Here is a 19,548-nt window from a genome sequence, read left to right as displayed (position 1 = left end):
ATAAAAAGCCCACCAACAACATACAAATACACATTACACATACTTTTTACTTACTTACTTACTTTACAACAAAATACTCATACTTAAAGTACAAATTCGTCAATATGTTCATAAAAAAATTCCCTTTCATCTGATAAAGTAGCAGATTCCAATATAAATCAACATGGAACGAATACCAAAGATTTCCTCTCAAATATCATTGACGTGGGATGTGACTGCCATCCTGAAATCGGCTTACGGCGACGTGTTTTGCATACCAACTTACATACGTTGTACATAATATATTCATGTATAATTTTAATGTTTATGGTTGTGATAGATTTGGTATATTTCGTTGCTTCATAATATTAATAAAAAATAAAAAAAACTGAACCTCCTTTAAGTTGTTAGAACAATCAACAAGTTCAATTTAAATGGGTCCACATCAGAGGCACCAGCTTTCAAACAAAAAAAAAATCATCGAAATCAGTTCACCCAGTATCAGTATAACTACTGAATAAAAAAATGCAGTGGAATCGACGTCCTGATTTTTTTCAAATCGGTTGATAAATTAATTATTAGATATATAATTCAACTCAAAGGATAACAGAAAATTGTTTGGTGTTTTGGTTAAATTGTTTAATATAATATGATGTTAGGATAATAAACAAAGTTAAAACCAACATTTTCGATACGCATTGCAGTTGAATTAGATGACAATTTATTGCAATAAACTTTATCATCGTCATCCGGAAAGGTATCGAATGAATAAAATTATAATAAGTGCATACAAAACAAACAATAGATAAAATTCAATTTCATAGCTGAAAGTATAAACTAAACTACTCCAGACAAAATCATCAATAATAATATTTTACTAAAGCAACCCACATTTAAGAAAACCATAACTTTTCTCAAACAAAGACGCGCAAACAAGTAACTTGATGAAAAATTTCAGTCACCCGCTGAAAAAGTTTTATCTCGATCATCAATAAGAATGAATGCGAGTTTCCTTCAAAAGCATTCGTTTCCACAATAAGCTAGATATGGCTGCAGGCTACATCCAGATAAATAGCCAATATGCTGTCAGCTGCCACGCGGGTGACCACCCTTTTGATATTATTAAAATGTCTTGGGAATTCCGTTATTACTATTTTTCATAAGAAAACTTAAGTTTTCAAGGAAGTGTGACACAAATATTTTCTTGAAATTTATGTTTAAAACTTACATCGATATATTTAAAAATTTCATTTTTTCTTGTTTGCAAAATGATATTGCAATAAATTTACAATGTAATATAAAAACAGCGTGGTATCATAGTATTTAGATAATATATATAGTACACACAGATAATATACTAGAAGTAGTAACATAAAGAAGACATGATATTTATTCAAGCTGAATGTTTTTAGCGAAAGCTGTACACATGCCTTTTTGTATAATATATGTAAGTGTTATCGTGTTAACTATCTGTAATTATAGAGGGGATCCATAAAGTTGAATCCAGAATACTACTAATATAGCATGATATAAAAAAACAAGTGAAATATACATTGGAGAAAGTCGGTAAAATTCATTCCGTGTGGTCATCCTCACCGCTCGCTGATGCAAAACCCCGCCCTCCGTGAACAGATTGTTTTAATTTTTTGTACTTTTTCGCTGAGAATGAACAATTTATTTCAACGGGAAGTAAAGCTGTTGAAACAAAACTGTTCAAATAGATTTCTTTAGCTGGACTTTAATCTAGACTTAACAGATATATTTTTCCTGTATTTACGTTTTATACAAGGTCAGTGCTTGTTGGAATCTTTTTAAATGTGATTTAACTATTTCTTATTATAACGGGATAAATATTCAGTTTTCAGTTGAAGGTTTCTTGCGTGGTTTCTTTAATTTATTATATAAAAATAAATTTATCTCTGTTTTGTCGATAATTTCATCAAAAGTAGTTCTGGCGTGTTGTATAAAAGCATCCATCCAAACTTTTGCGTAACCGTACGTGTAGTTTGCAAATAGATTACTTAGATTTTAAATTATTCTTCAAGGAGGGAGTAATTCTGTTCTATCAAATTACCTACTGTTAATCTTCTACCATGTTATTTAATTAATAACTAGCGGCGCTTTGCGGTTTCACCCGCTCCTTTTGGCCTTAGCGTGATGATACGCGTGCCTTCCTCGATTAATCTAACATTTCCAAATCGGACTAGTAGTTCCTTAGATTATCGCGATCAAACAAACAAACAAACTCTCAATAATATTAGTATAGACTATAGATAATAGATGGGTTACAGATAGCGGTTTGTTTGAACAATCACAAGAAATAAACAAAAAATGTAACACATTCTGTAACTTAACACGAACGACCTGTGAAAAAAGGTATCTTCTAGACATCAGCACAAATAGTTTTATAGATAACGGTGCTCAATCCTAATGAGGTCATCTCTACTCTGGCGTGATTAGGGCAGACTTCAATCTGCGACACGATGGTTGTAATTCGTCGCATGATGCATGTCTTGCTTTAGTCGGATGTCATTTTTTGTCACAGCGCCTATTCACGGTAAGGTGAAGTTTTTATATTATCATTCATAATTAATATACTTATGTGGATTTATTTCTTTAGGAGGTTTTGATAAGGTAATTAGGTATAATGAACAATGTAATTATAGTTCTATGTAGGCTATATTTGAATGACGGTCATTATGTTTCTGTGGTGAATTATACTTTGCGATGAATATGATGAATACCTATGTTAATGTATGTACATTCAATACACAATCATCCTTACTTCTACTATGTATTGATTTATTGGTTTCAATCCGTAATTTTATGTTGTAACCGGATAATACCTACTTATTCCAGACCATTTCTGCTGTGCTGTATTTTATGGCCTTCAGTTATTTACATGTGATTCAAATACAAGGCAATTTATACCACTATTTATTTACATAACAGTAGAGAGATTTTAATAAAAATCCCTTTCCACGTTTCGAGTTATGAAGCTAGTTTTTACGTTATAAAATTTCCCCTACGCTGCCTGAATATCAAACGTATTACGAATGGCGTCGATATATATTGGAGATCTTTATCGTACCTTAATATCCTTTCGCCTTATGGCATTGAGATATGTAACGCTATTGATAGTTGCTCGAAGGGATCTCTTTCAGGGTTCCGTAGCGAATGACAGCATGAATAAGTCGCGAAACTTGTGAGGGAAGTTCGCGGAAGGTTCAGTATTATGTCGTCTAGTGGATGCTATTTCAAACTGATTTCTAAAGAACGTTCTCTATTCGACTTTGTGAAAGTGTGTTTATTTCATAGCTTTATTTCAAGCTAATTTTGATTATTTTTTTATTAGTGTAAAAGCTAGTGCTTCTCAAGTGTTTTCATTTGAATAACATCTGACATGATATGGCTACTTGAAGATGGTATGTTTGTAAGTCATGGTCGTATTGATGTGATTCCACTTTGAATCTAAGTAGTGAAGTCTATGTTTAATTTATAAGTGACGGACATGTACAAATTAAAATTCGTGAAATGATGCCATGAAGTCGATTCAGAGTGATAGATTTAAAAGGTTTGTAAATGTTACCTATCAACAATAATTTATTACAGTGCATTTAAATGTCCTTGCTTGTAAGCAATATTTAGTATTGCCTTGTTAATAAAGCATACTCACAAAAGTGGAGTTGTTCATAAGCAGCCTGGCGGTGAAGTTCTTCACGTTGAACAGCGTTAGCCCGCCCCATCTGTCTCTGAACACCAGTTCCTCATCTGCAACAATGGAAACCAGATTGTTTTAAATTTGTAAAATGTTACGTTGACAATAGGTTAAAGGTAAGGTTCTTGCCGGCTCTTCTCTGTACAAACTGCTTTCGGAGACGATGGTTATTGTACTGTATTTTAAGCGATTCAATAGCTCTTCTAAGTTCTTAATTCGTAGAATTTATAGGATCAGTTCTTGGAGAAGCAAATGAGAATGTGGATGGCGTTAAATCACCACCAGACATAAACTCTAGCATTGCCGCATGTGCTTTGCTTTCGTGCTTTGTTTGTACCCTGAACTGTGTATGTATATTCGATATGGCTTAACATATTTATCAGGTTGAAAAAAGCGAACAGACAAGTATATTGGTCGATTAATTTTCCTTTCATTGACGAATAATCGAGAAAGTATAACTACAAATAAACGAAGATAGGTGACAATTAGTCCAAGAGCCCGCTTCAGCCAGGCGCATAATATTTCATAAAACCAGAAAGTTCTGTTTTTATGAAATATTGTGCGCCTGGCTGAAGCGGGCTCTTGCTCTAAATTATTTAGTGTCCATTTTGGTTATTATTGGTAGGTTGTACACGACAATCTCAGTAGGAATCCAATAAGTTACCCATCACTAGTCTGACCGCAAACTAAGTTGCTTCACCAGCAGATCGATTACTGGTCTGATTGCGTGTGTAGTTTGAATTTAAGCTAGTCTATATACAGTTATTTGTAAGTTTGTAATGCGGGATTATAATCGGAATAAAATCATATCCTACTAATATTATAAATGCGAAAGTTTGTGTTTTTGTTTGTGAAGGTATTCTCGCAAAACCTGCTGAACCGATTTTCATGAAATTTTGCACACACATAAAGGGCAACTTCAATTACCTCATGGAATAGTTTTTATTCCGAAAATATAAAACGGAATCGGAACGGGAACTATGCGGGATTTCCTTTGAATACGCGGGTGAAGCTGCGGGCGAAAAGCTAGTCAAATTTAAATATGAATTAAATCAGTTAGCAGGTGTTGATATACAATGTGAGTACAATTTATTATTTGTACAGATTAAAACGTATTGGAGTATGTTTTGAATTCACAATAACTCAAGCGTGACAATCCCGCCCACAATCCTTAAAATTTCCACCCTTTTCACTCTAGCCATGTTTTTGCTACAGTATTTATTTGTCTAATACCCAAAAAGTTTCTATCTATATTTATTTTGTCATCAAAATCGGTCTTTCGAACGTTAACTATAGCAGTCGGACGAACTTTCGCATTTATAACATTACTATTAAAGTACATATTTCAATAATATTCCTGGAATTCGTTTCAGGCAAAGTTTGAAATACCCAACATTGAGATCTAACAGCTCATTTGATTCCAAATCGATACCGAAAGCTTTCGTCAAAGGAATGTAACGACAAAGTTAAACTTCTAATTAGACATTCCGAAGTTTAATAACGTGTGCGGAAAGTTCTTACTTCCAGACTGATACTGTGCGAGGTACAATCAATCACTTGTAAGGCTGTTTATATACGAGCGTTTTATGGCGGTCATTTACCGTAATTTATTTATATAAACGGTTATATTACTTTACGGATCAAGAAAATAGAATAAAATAGTCTATAATATATAAACATAAAAACTACCGTCAAGTGAGTGGAATAATACTACCAATATTTGAAATTCTGTCTCTAGTTCCAATTGGCGCTCTTTCTCTTCAAGATTGAATCGAATAAAAATAGGTAAGAACAATCTCCATCCATTCCAATAAGCCGCATTCAGTGACTACATAATACAAACACACAAAAATAATCCAAATAATTAATTTTTAAAATTAAAAAAGTACTTAATTACACCCTCGAATCTACCATAGTTTTGCCTCAGAGAGTTTTTAGTCCAGAATTCCGTCCGTTTTGATGCCCAGTTTTTTTTTTTTTTTTTTTTTTTTTTATATAATCACCAACAAAAGAGCAAGCGAGTTACTTTTTGGAAGCTCGTCGCCGCCCATGAGCGTTCGCATTGTCGGGCACTTTGCGAACGATTTGTTGGCCTTTCAAGAATTTATACGCTTTCTTCTTGAAGGTGTCCATGTCGTATAAGTTAGGAAACACCGAGGCAGGGAGCTTGTTCCACAATAGCGTAGTTCTCGGCAAAAAGTGTCTCTTGAATCGCACAGTAGACGAGCGCCACGCATCCAGGTGGTGAGGATGGTATTTTAATTTGTGTCGCGCAGTGCGGTTGTGGAATTGCGCAGCTGGTATTAACTGGAATAGTTCCTCAGAACACTCTCCATTATATATTCTATAAAATACGCACAGTGATGCAACATCACGTCGCAGTGCTAGTGGGTCCAGCCGATCGGTGAGCTCGGGTCGGTCGACGATTCGAGATGCTCGACGTTGAAGGCGGTCAAATGGAAGCAGCTGATATTTGGGTGCTCCAGCCCAGAGATGAGAACAGTATTCCATATGTGGCCTAACTTGTGCCTTGTAAAGTTGTAGGCGATGAGCTGGCGTGAAATACTGTCTCGCTCTTGCGAGCACCCCTAGCTTCTTTGAGGCTAGTTTAGCCTTGTCTTCCAAATGACCCCTGAACTGAACGTCGCTCGCAATGTCGACCCCGAGAATTCCGATGCAAGGCGTGGCATTAAGGAGAGTGTTTTGGAATTGAGGCGCAATGTCAAAGGACTTCTTTTTCGCGGTAAACGCGCAAACTTGTGTTTTGGAGGGGTTGAACTCGACTAAGTTTTTCTGACCCCAAATCGAGATTTCATCGAGTGATTTCTGAATATTCGACACAAGTTCTTTCCGGTGCTGGTCCACTTGCTCCTGAGACATATTTGCAACGCCGGTATAAGCGGCATCGCCCGTACTATCGTCCGCATAACAATGTATATCGCGTATTCGTAACATATCATTGATGTGCAAGAGGAATAGCGTAGGCGATAGCACGCACCCCTGTGGAACACCAGCATTCACAGGCATCGATTCTGAGCATGTTCCGTCGACAACAACCCTGATGCTTCTTGCCGTGAGAAAACTGGCTGTCCATTTGCATAGTCTTTCAGGAAGGCCGTACGAAGGCAACTTGGAGAGGAGCCCCTTGTGCCACACCCGGTCGAATGCCTTGGCTACATCTAAACTGACTGCCATAGCTTCCCCCTTACTCTCAATTGCAGACGCCCATCGATGTGTTAGGTAAACCAGAAGATCACCAGCCGAGCGGCTACGACGGAAACCGTACTGATGGTCGCTTAACAGCTGATGATCTTCTAGGTACCGTAACATTTGGCAGTTTATGATCGATTCCATCACTTTTGAGAATAAGGAGGTAACAGCAATTGGCCTATAGTTTTTAGGGTCGGAGCCTGAGCCTTTCTTAGGTATTGGGTGTATCAAGGCGGTCTTCCAAGAGCCCGGAACTTTGCCAGAAGCGTATGAGCACCGAAATAAACGCGTTAGAACTGGGGCCAACTCGGGAGCACAAGTTTTTAGTACAATGGCAGGGATTCCGTCCGGCCCGTTCGATTTATTCACGTCCAGAGAAAAAAGGGCTTTACGCACGGCACGTTGCGTGAATTTCACATCTGTCATCATATTATTGCAGTGTGGGATGGTAGGTGGAACCCTTCCTTCATCTTCCAAGGTCGAATTCGACGCAAATAGAGAGACCAATGTGTCAGCTTTTTCTTTTGCAGTATAAGCCAAGGTGTCATTATCCCTGCATAATGGTGGAAAAGACGATTTGCAAAAGTTCCCTTGGATGGCTTTGGCCAGTGACCAAAAAGCCCGTGTGCCTGAAGGGTACTGTACTAGCTTCTTGCCAATCTTAACAATGAAATCCGACTTTGCACTAAGGATCTTTTTCTTGAACTGTCTGGAGGCAGAGTTATACTTTTTTTTAAAATACGAAGCTCTGGGATTCTTTTCCGCTGTCGCTTTTACCCAGGCCTGAAAACAATCCTGTTTAAAACGCGATGCCACTTTACAGGATTTCCCAAACCAGGGTTGAGACTTGCCGCCAATAGGTACCACGGAATAGGGAATATAAAGTTCCATACCCTGTGTGACCACATCGGCGACGGAGTCAGCGCAAGCATCAGGATCCTCAGACGAGAAGCAAATTTGCCTCCATGGGTAGGACGCAAAGAAGGTACGCATCCCGTCCCAGTCTGCTGATCTGTAGTGCCAGACACGTCGATAACTTGCTGGTCGCGGCTGAGATTGGCGCATGATGGACACAGTACTCTGAACCAAACAGTGGTCAGACGATCCAAGTGGGGCTTTAATGGATATCTGATAGTCGTCCGGATGAGAGGATAGGAAAAGATCTAGTAGTGATGGTGTGTGATCTTCCACGTCCGGAATCCTTGTTGGTGCAGATACCAATTGAGTTAGACCATAAGACAAAACAAGGTCGTAAAAGGAGCGCCCAGCATGATCCGTGATTCTAGATTTCAACCATTCTGCATGGTGAGCATTAAAGTCGCCGAGAACCACTATTTCGGCGGAGGGAATCTTTTGCAGAAGTGTGTCGATTGTGTCCTGAATGTGCTCAATCAGTTGGTCAGTTTCATCGTTTCCGCTGTGTCTCCTGTAAAGGCACGCGTAGATACGGGGGTGATCATCGCAGTCTACGCGAAGCCATAAGATGGATAGGTTATTATTACCATCAAGGACGCTGAGGCGGCGACAGCAGATATCCTCTCTAGTATAAACGCACACGCCGGCGCGTGGTAGAAATGAATGTTCCAACGCGTAACCCGGGTACTTAAGGTAGGAGATGTCAGCAGGAGAAGAAATCTGTGTTTCCGTCAAAAACAGTAAGTGTGGCTTAGACGTCTCAAGATGTTGGTGGACGGCCGTAAGATTCGAATGGAGCCCCCGAATGTTACAAAGATCCACGTGTAGTGACATGGTAGGGGACGCCGATGTTGGTTTCCTTTTTTTACGCCTAGCAGTGTAAGAAAGCGGGATTTTGCCCCCCCCAGAATACGTGGGGCAGCCTAAGCGGGAACGCTCAGGGAGGGATTCTCCGGCATCTTTGACGCCGGTACCCTCCTGGGGTAGTCCTTTTTTAAATACCGCTGCCATTTGTTTATTTGAGGGGGTAAGGGATTGGGCCTCCGGTCGTCTCACTGACTCAAGCGAAACACAAAAAAATTGCTTCACGCTGGTATCCAGTGAGACAGTGGTAACTTCCCCGGACAAGCTACAGCCCAGTCGTGCTACATACGAATATGAAATTGTACGTAGCTGTAGCTCTACCACTGTATAGAAATACGCCAGAGCCTCGTCCGTTGATCGGCAGGGTGCACCACGAGCAGGTGAGGTTGGCTTTGGCTGAGAGGTGTTAGACAGCCATTGCACCCCAAAATGTTATTAGCCATTGCACCCCAGTTATGTAAATTTAGCAACACGTTCACGTTCGTTGCTAACAAGCCTACATAAACCTCAACGTCGTAGCGAGGCGTTGGGAGTGACGGGAGAGCGACAGCCCTCTAATTGAGATTCGTACTTCCATCAAATAATGAAGAAATACTGTCGTGCGTATTTCACACCCTAATTTTTATTAAATAGGTTGTTGGAAATTTTGCTTTATTGTTATTTTTGATTGATTAGAATTAATAAAGTTTATTAAATACCTTTGTGATGTTTGAAATTAAAATTTTATATAATTTTTGGTATGATTGAGCGACATACCAAAAATTTAATCAAACTCGCGACCTACAACTACTTTAATAAGACAATATTTTGTGTAAATAAACACAAAATTCACTAGTTTATTTGTGTGTTATAAGTTAACTGTGTGTTTCTTTACTATAAAATGCCATCGAAATTATTCCATTTGCCATGAGGTATATGGAATTTCGAGTCGAGGGTTGAACCTTCAATAGTATAGTATTCCATTATCTAATCAGACTTGGTCTCCTTAAAAAATCAATATATAAACAGACAATGCACGATACACAATACTTTATTCTGTTTTCAAATTAATATTTTCATACGAAAAAATTGTGAATATTCTTCGAAATTCCCTAAAATAGTGTATATGTATAGCTTCAATCAGCTAAGTGGTGGTGAAACGCGTTCAACACGCCGCGGCCGCTGACTGAATTTTAAATCCATGCTCGAAAGGGAATTTTTTATAACCTCACCTATTACTGTGATATATTTTTATATATTGGGTGTCTATTGATGTAAAAATTGAAGTATGATGATTTAAATTTTATTGATACTACTATACTAATATTATAAAGCTGAAGAGTTTGCTTGTTTGTTTGAACGCGCTAATCTCGGGAACTACAATTCCGATTTGAAAAAACCTTTCGGTGTTAGATAGCCCATTTAGTATATAAATTAATAAATAAAAATATTGTAAATTTAATCATAATAAAATCCGTTATGTATAAATAATTTAAAATTATATAATGAGTACGTACCTTTTGTTATATTTAGGAAGGGTTGCAGGCCTACAATACAAGCTGCCTTAGTGTAGGCCTGCAGTTCATATTATCTTTGTTAATCATCTGGTACAATGCATATCTATGTCCTTGTATTTTGAATGTTTAATAATTAATTAAGATAATGATACTATGTATTTAATTTTGTATTTTATGGTGAATAAATGATTATGATTATGATTATGATTTAGCCCACGCTAAGACCAACAGAAGCGGAGCGGTACGCGGGTGAAAAGCTATAGCTAGTGTGGAATAATTAAATAAAAGTACTAAGGTACTCATAATATGAGCAAAGGCCAAATGAAGAAACGTTAATATTTATTATTTTTACTGTATTTTTGATTTAATAACTGTAGATAGAACCTATGTAGGACATCGGCTTCTGTACCCGGAAGAAGATCGTGAAAATTTTGAAGAAACTATAAAAAAATCACGAAAGGCACTACACGCGATCGAAGCTGCTATCAAAAAGCCAGAAAACCACTGCAGTCAATATAATCGTTATTAATAGCGAATGAAGAATAAAAGCGATTTATCTTAAAAATCTTGCTTTAAACCGCAATAAATCAATGTTAGTGCACCCTTGTAAACGTCAGCGTGTTCACTGTTCAAGCGCCTGATGAATGGCTACAGACAGATATTACATTACATGTTGAGATTGATTTGTCTTAAGGCTGTCATCCTAGTATTAAATACTAGCTGTGCCGCGCGGAATCGGTTTCGGATGTGTAACCTACTAGCTTTCAGCCCGCGGCTTTGCCAGCGTTTTCAAAGAAAAATGTCATACCTAGTTCAAATGTGGTTAGTAGGATAGTATACGATATTACTTTAAAGTTTCTTCCAAATCTGTAGTATTTAAGCTATTGCATAGCGTCTATCGCGGGGCCTTGAGCGCGGGGACCGAATCGAGAAATTCCGTAACGAAAAAAACCTCACGCTTCCCACTCCGACGGGCACGGAGGTGTGGCTTGAAGGCATGCTATGCAATAGCTTTACCGCGGCAGTCCCCGAGTGCCACACGTCTTTTTTCATGATAGAGTAACAAACATAATTACATATACACAAAAACTTCCGCATTTATAATATTAGTATAGATTATATAATATCTGCATACCTAGTAGAACTGGATTGCATGTTGTTTTCAAATCTATTTTTCATTGTTCAAGAAGCTTCTACGAAATATTGATGAATGGGAACTATAAAGTTCTCATGTTCATGTATAAAAGGAATGCATTTATGTCTATAAAAGTTTCTGTTAACCGTGATAATAGAGAGTAGAGACGAAATCTATACTGTTAAAATAGGTATTATGTATGTGTATATTATAAATGTTACATCCTACGTTGTTTTCATGTTACAATGCATGTCAGATGATGTATTTTGGCTGAGTTGCGTTTGAAAAATATTATATACCGTGAACAACTGAAGTGTTATTATAGAATATTGGTAAAAAATAGTTGGTTACAAAATATGTATTTACCAAATTAACACAAAGAGAATTTTAAATGAATAAATAAATTAATTTAGAATGAATGAATGAATTTTTATTTTAGATTTTAATTTATTTTTATTTTTGAATGTTATATGAATTCGTGTTTCCTTAAAAAATCTGTAACATTGCATTGAAAATTTTGCTTTCAGCTATTAATAAATTAATCAATGTAACTAGTGCACCCTTGTAAAATCAGTCAAGCGTTAAATGCTAATCTCAGTTGATTAATAGACGGACAAACTTACATTACATTAAACCGACCGCGACAATGCTATTTAAATAGTGAATAAATACCTACGCTACTTTATGTCAACTGTGTATATAATTATGTTCTTTATATTTTTTTTGCAATAATAGGTACCTAACTACCTACACTGTCAGGTGTACGGGTAAGAAAATAAAACATTGGTGAAAATGAGATGGAAAACAGTATTAAACTTATTTATTTTTTAAATTATCTATCTATGTTCGAACTAATTCCATTTTTTTAAATAATACGACATTGTGCGTGAAATACGCACTATGATAATATTATGCACTAGCAAATGCACATTTTATGATAATGTGGTAGTTAATTCATATTCTATTAGAGAATAATTATTATAACTTAATATAACACTTAAGTATACGGCTTTTTGTAAAAACTATCTTGAAAAAGTTGATGTAATAAAGTTAATAATTTCAATTTATTACCTTAATAAATTCATGCAAGCGCAGAATAAATATGAAGAACACTATTAATTTTATCACATAAAGAACATTGGCAAACAATAAAACATAATTTAAATTTTACGATTAACTATTTCTTATCAAAAAAGTTACGATTAACTATTTCTTATCAAAAAAGTTTTCAAACTTAACGAAAGCGTTCTAAATTTGAACTTTCCACAAAATAGGCGGCATTGATGAAATTGGAAAAAAAAAAAAAAAATCTTCTCGCTTCTACGACATGGCGCCAAAATGTGTTATTTACTTTTTAAATGCGTGTTAGAAAGGGACGGACTGCGAGCATTTTTATGGAAGTAATCGCGATAGAAACATTTTATGAATGATAGAAACAGTCTCGGAGCAATTATAATTCCTCCTAGGAAACAGTTCGTTCTTCTTTGTCATCTTTGACATTGGTAGATAATAATCATGTGCAATAATAATATTGTATGCGTTTGGTATGCGTATTTCCCTAAGGTATTTCCTATAAATTTTTTGTGTATTTATATTATCAGAATTAAATAAAGGATTCTATGCAATGTTATGTATTTAAATATATAAATACATAATTTATACATTTTATGGTTATTACTTATCTTATATCTGTATTTTTCAATTTATTTCTTAAATTATTATAATTTTAGAAATATTTTATTTCTTTAATAAACTATTTTAGAAATTGTATGTTTTTTTCATTATGCCATAGTTGAAAAAAAAACCCTGACGTCACACCAAAAAAAAAGTCCGAATATTTTTAGCCTACTTGCATACCAGGAAAAGAAGATTCTTGAGCCCTTTTCTTCTCCACAAGGGGATTGAAAGAAACGTTATTACATGGCAGCGCTTATCTAAAACGGTAATAGCAAAAAATAGGAAAGATCGACCCGATATAAAGGGGGTCAATAGAGATAAACTTATTATCTTAATCTCCCATATACTTTGGCCTATATTGTGTGAACGAGCGTGTTTGAGGAGGTGGAACATTTGGCAGGTTTGTGATTAAAAATTTATAATTGTACCATTTAATTTTTTAAGACCTATTTAAGTCGATTAGTTAATAACTTCTTAGCTTTGTTTAATACATTTTTCATACGATATATTAAATTTGAAAAGTATTACAAAGCCGAAAGTAGATATGTATTTTAAATATATTTGATTATTTCTTGGAGTTAAACCTTTGCAAATTAATTAAATTAAATACTTATTTTAAGTACTCTCATACTTTTACCAATCCTACCATACCAGATATATTTTATACGCTGCTTATAAGATTTTCTACTTATATCGTTTGTTTCCTACAGTACGCCATATGTATTTCATGGCTCTTAATCCCAGCATCTGCAACTAAGCGCAATAACACCAACCATTTCTTTGTTCATCTAATAAGAGTAAAGATTAGTATGCGGTATGCCGCAGTTCCCCATTGCTCGTAGAAATAATTAAACGCGGCGTTTGAACGCCCGTTTACGCAGTCCTATTAACGTTATTGTCGGCCTCTACAGCCTTACGACAAAACTGCCCATTTCTAGCGTTCTGCCTAGGATTAGAAGATTACAGATTTAAACTAAGATTATGTTTTCGTCTTGGAAGCGTTATGCGGGCGTTATAAGAGCGGCTGTCGCAAAACATTTGCGGTGAGTCCAGAGAAATAGCGAAGTTAGAATAAACAAAATATGAAAATAGGTCATTTTATAATTGCATTTTTGTTTTAATTAATTTTTGATCTTTTCAATTAAATTATTTAGATTATTGTGAAAGATTTTATTATTATATAATCGATACTTAATAATAGAAAGTTTGTTTTAATGCTTATCTCAGAAAATTTTGCCGATTTCCAAAATCATTTCACCTTTGGATATATCATATCCTACTAATAAATAATAATATAAATGCGAAAGTTTGTGAGGATGGATGTATGTGTATATGTATGTTTGTTACTCTTTCAAGCAAATACTACTGAACCGATTATAATGAAATTTAGCACACATATATTATTATAAACAAACATGGATTAACACATAATATGATAGGTTTTATCCCGAAAATCCCACGGGAACGAGAACTATGCGGTTTTTCTTTGAAAACGCGGGCGAAGCCGCGGGCGGGAAACTAGTTAAATTTATAATCCCTGAGTGCTATAGGCATTACCACGCGTGCTATAGGCATGTACCACGGGTGAAGTCAGGGCAGTTTGCTAGTTCATAATAAACCCTATAAATCTAGCTAGAACATGTAATATCAATAAGCATTCGCAATCGATAGCGTTTCATAACTTTGCTACTCAGAGTAATGAACCCTTTTATGTTCGCTGCAATCGTAATGCTTTTAAATTGAATCATTTTTTGAAATATATTGCTTTTAAAATTGCAACTATGTATATCTAGAAATAAAGGTTATTTTTATGTTCAAAACAAAAGCTAATTAAGGTAATCAGCAGTTAACTGCATGCGAGTTAACGTTATTACACGCTGAGCGGTTCTTTAGACCAAAATTATAAAAGGTTGCCAAGTGCCAGTTGGCAGTGGGCACTTTAAAAGTTATTATAGTACTTGCATAGTATGAAAAATAGTTTGGAAAATCCAAAAGTGCACGCCTCATAATCTCATCCTTTACAATAAAATTGATTATTTATAAAGAGTACACTATAAATATAAAAAAGAAATAAAATAAAACAGTTGGAAAAGTAAAGAAAGCGGTACCGTAATAATTGAGCTATTTTTCTTGTGGCCCCACCTAGATGTGAAACTGCGCAGGTTTAAGGGACTGACTACCAACTTATTTTTTTAAACCTTGGCTTATAGTATAAAGAATCGAGTTTATAATGGTGAATTTTGAGTACACTATAAATATAAAAAAAAAAATAAATAAAGAATATATATAGATATACTAAAATTATGGAGAACAGTCGATATTTTTTTTATTTTTATTTAATAACAATTAAACCACATCGAATCAGACCCTGAAAAATGAAAGGGTTCTATTCCTGAGCATACTCAAACGTAAGAGAAAAAAAAGACTCGATTAGTAAAGTATTTCGGTCGCTATCGTGTTAACAAGAAAATCCTCCGCACATACAGACACACGGACGTCCAAGACAGAACTTTTTTAAACTGTTTTTTAACTAGTTTAAATAACAAAAATGACATCAAAAATATCATGAATGTTAAAAATAGTGTTTTTTCTTAATATGTGTGTGTATGTATTATCTTACAAGTGCAATGTATGATACATAAAGAGTAAAGACATTTTAAGTTTGAAAAATCAGATGTTTTGCGCGAAGTGACAGTAGTACCCACCTCAACGCTTCGCTTATGAGGCGTGCAATATGGAAGATAACAAATCTATACTAATATTATAAAGCTGAACAGTTTGTTTTGAACGCGCTAATTTTAGGAACCACTGGTCCGATTTGAAAAATTCTTTCGGTGTAAGATAGCCCACCGAGGAATGCTATAGGCTATATATCATCACGCTAAGACCAACAGGAGCGGAGTAAATTGATTTATTTATTTATTTTTAATTATAAACTTTTCTATTTTTATACAACCTTTATGTTGTAAAAATATTTTAATATTAAGTATAGAAGAGTCTCGCAAAGGTAAATATCCCGAAAATTTGATACAGAAACAGAAGTTTAACGTTTTCATTACATAATTAGTGTGAGAAGGAATAGGGTTGCCAAACGTTAATTCTTCAACTTTACAGATTTAAACTTTTATAAGTTTTTGTTTTATGATTAACTTTATGTAATGTAATTACTTTTGATTTAAAGCTAAAACTTTCGAGCGGTTGAAAAAAAACTTTTAAATACTTTTAGTTTTAATAAAAACACAAACTTATTCGTGTATTTCGCACAAAGTAAGCTTAACTATGGGATTGATATACATACCATTAAATATTATGAACTAGGTACCAATATGCATAATTAGCACAACAATATTGATAACAAAATTTATGAAATTTATAGAATTATAAACGGAAATAAAGAAAAACGTACGATAGCTAATTATACGATTAAAATTTAAATGATAGATTTGACAACCCTAGGTCATCAAGGCTTCATGCTGTTATTATAGGCTGAAAAGGGTATTCAGGGCAGCACTTGAAAAATTATCGCATTTTCTTAAATATAATAATCGATAATAATAAATAAGTTGCTTGAATGCCTATAGTTAAAATATTACTTATAAAGAAAACAAATCTTAAACTACCTACATAGGTAACTTTAATTTTCTTTTAAACTAAACAGGTATAAATTTACTTTCCCATATTTTTAAAATAATTTCGTTAAGCAACAATAAAACCGAATTATTTTATTATAAACTAGCAATCCGCCCCGGCTTTACTCGTCGTACATATTTCGCAATAAAATGTAGCCTATGTTCTTTCTCAGGGACTAAATATTGTCTGTGCCAAATTTCTTCAATATCGGTTGAGAAAGCGGGAAAGCGTCAGACAGACAGACAGAGTTATTTTCGCAATTATATTTGGGATTAGGGATTAGCATAATCTTTTCACTTTTATTTACAATATAATAAAATCAGTACAGTAATTTAATAGTTTTTCAAATAACTACCACCTCTCATAAACTTTATTGATATTTTTAAATTAAATTTCCCCAATTCATTACACATGCCGTAATAAATACAAAAAGCAGCGGCCCGTGAGAACGATTACTCAAACCGGGTAAGGTACCGGATAACCGGCGATTAATTTCACCCGGCCCGTTTGATCCGGGACCCGGGCACACCCGGGTACGCGTCACGTGCTTTTTGGTTCAATAGTTGTTGTATATATTTTATTTTCAACTTATAACAACTCATAATATTATACTATTCTAGTAGTATAACCTAGCTACAAAAAATTTGTTTTGTGTAAGTGAAGTCAAACGTAATTTTTTTTCGGATGTCTTAGAAGTCATATCAATGTTTTGCTCTGTATTATATGTTTTTACAGCACTTATGTGATATAGAAATGTATAAGATAAAGCTATTTATTTTGTTATAAATAAAATAAACCAATATGATAACATTTTATAAAAAACAATATTAACTTTTAATGTGTTTTCTTTGAAAGTATACAATATTATAGATGTGTTTTAAGAGATGCCTCAAAAAATGTGCATCATTAATTGAAGATTATTCTGCTACGAATGTGTTAACTCCTGAACCATCTAAGATATAGTTTAATCCTAATTGATAAACTTAGTAAGCGATCACTCAAGCTATCCGGTATCCGCTATCCGGTAATTAAAGTTTGACCCGGATATCCGTATGAACAACATGTGACGGTTATTACTAAGTTATGGGAAGTTATTGGAACGCAACTTTAGATTCCATTAAATGTTACAATATAGCTTAATATTGATTCCTTTTAGTGTAACGAAAAAGTGTGCAAGATAAATTTTGATATAGTTTTACAATTCTGAAACAAAATAAGCAAAATATATTTATCATTTTATGGCGTGGACGAATTTTTATTCTAATAAATTCCTTATACATATTGAACAACGTTGAGAAAAGAAAGAAAATTTATATTTTAATTAGGGGACACAATTTGTATGAAGTAAAACTATCGAAAAATAACGTTCAATATAAAAAAAAATGTTTTATAAATGTCATTTGATAAAAAATATACCAAAAATAACAATATCTCATGCAGACATCTACTATTGACAACGTGTCATCGCCAGAGGCGGGAAAAATATAAATCTGAGATAATTTTCCGCTTGCAACTAACTTTGAAATAGGTAGTTATTAACTGACTGTATTATATTTTTTGCATAAAGTACTTTACTATGAACCAATATTTGCAATATTAGAAAATCTGTGCCAATGAGATAATTGTAATATAACCTCTCAATTCCAATATTTATCTGTTACAGTCAAAACCCTTAACCAGTCAAAAACCTTATTGACCGGTAAATTTAGTCAATAAGGTTAAGGTGACTCGTTAAGGGTTTTGACTGTAACATATCGTTGAAAGCAGTCTCCTAATTTCAGTTTTAATTATCCAATATCCATCTTGTTATGTATCAGATCTATATAATAAAAAGTCTCGTGTTCTAGTGTTTGTAAACAAACTTCTCCGAACATCCTACTATAATATTATAAATGCGAAAGTTTGTGAGGATGTGTGTGTGTGTGTGTTACTCTTTCACGCAAATACTACTGAACTGATTACAATGAAATTTATCACACATATAGAGGGTAACTTGGATTAACACATATGATAGGTTTTATCCCGGAAATCCCACGGGAACGGGAACTATGCGGGTTTTCCTTTGAAAACGCTAGCGAAGCCGCGGGCGGAAAGCTAGTACCTAGTCTATAATATGATGTAGTGTTTTCACTAAATTCGTACAAAATAATGCCGATGTATATTCTATGTAGAGAGAACCTATTCCTACATTAGTTACACCTCGTCGTAGTTATTCTTGTTTACATAATACCTTTTAACTCAAGCTCATTTGTTGGATTCACCGATACAACCTCCACACACATTGATAGGTATTGGCTGACCGCCAGACTCTCTGATAACACTGATTAATTGACGTTAATGCTTATGTGCAGGCAATTGTATTCATTTTGCAGCGTTTTACAAGGTATTTCAATGTAGTGGTAGGTTAGAGAGGTAATTTGTAAAAGAAACTAACTTCAAAGGCAATGTTACGAAAAGATGGAAGTCAGAGTCGCTTCATAAAAGTTCTGAATCTGAAATAAAATGAAATAATCTAGTTTTAATATTTTTTTAAACGTGTTTTATTGCATTATTTATTATTACTTAGAAACACCATTCATCATCGAAAAAGTTATTTGAAATATTTTCCTATTAGTACCCTGTAGATTTTGATTTAATTACAAATGTCGAAATTTGTGTAAATTTGCAGCACAGACGGTTATATCTTTTGATTGCGTTGGCTATAAGTTTGCTTTTATCACAGTAACGGTAGAATTTAGTATTCGATATAAATTTGAGCTTGATACCTCCACGCGTTCCTGAGAAAAAATATTGTTGACAGACAACTGAACAGCAAAATTATCTTGCAAGGGTTTTTTCCTTTGTGGTTCGGAACCCTAAAAGTAAAAACACAGCTTTCTATTACAAGCCAGTTGCTACGATGAAAACGTTTAGCGAGAACCGAA

The 19,548-nt window shown here is 34.6% G+C and overlaps 1 protein-coding gene across 1 annotated transcript in view; it reads right to left on the bottom strand.

Moving 5' to 3' along the window:
- The window catches only part of LOC123701672 (inactive dipeptidyl peptidase 10), a 305,461-nt gene that overhangs the window by 14,580 nt on the left and 271,333 nt on the right, over nt 1–19,548 (bottom strand). The window contains exon 3 of the mRNA XM_045649163.1: nt 3,656–3,750. Coding sequence (XP_045505119.1) covers nt 3,656–3,750 — 95 coding nt within the window. The remainder of the gene's footprint in view (nt 1–3,655; nt 3,751–19,548) is intronic.

The sequence above is a fragment of the Colias croceus genome, chromosome 22, assembly GCF_905220415.1.
Source record: "Colias croceus chromosome 22, ilColCroc2.1".
NCBI lineage: Eukaryota > Metazoa > Arthropoda > Insecta > Lepidoptera > Pieridae > Colias > Colias croceus.
This window is presented reverse-complemented; position numbering and strand designations above follow the sequence as displayed.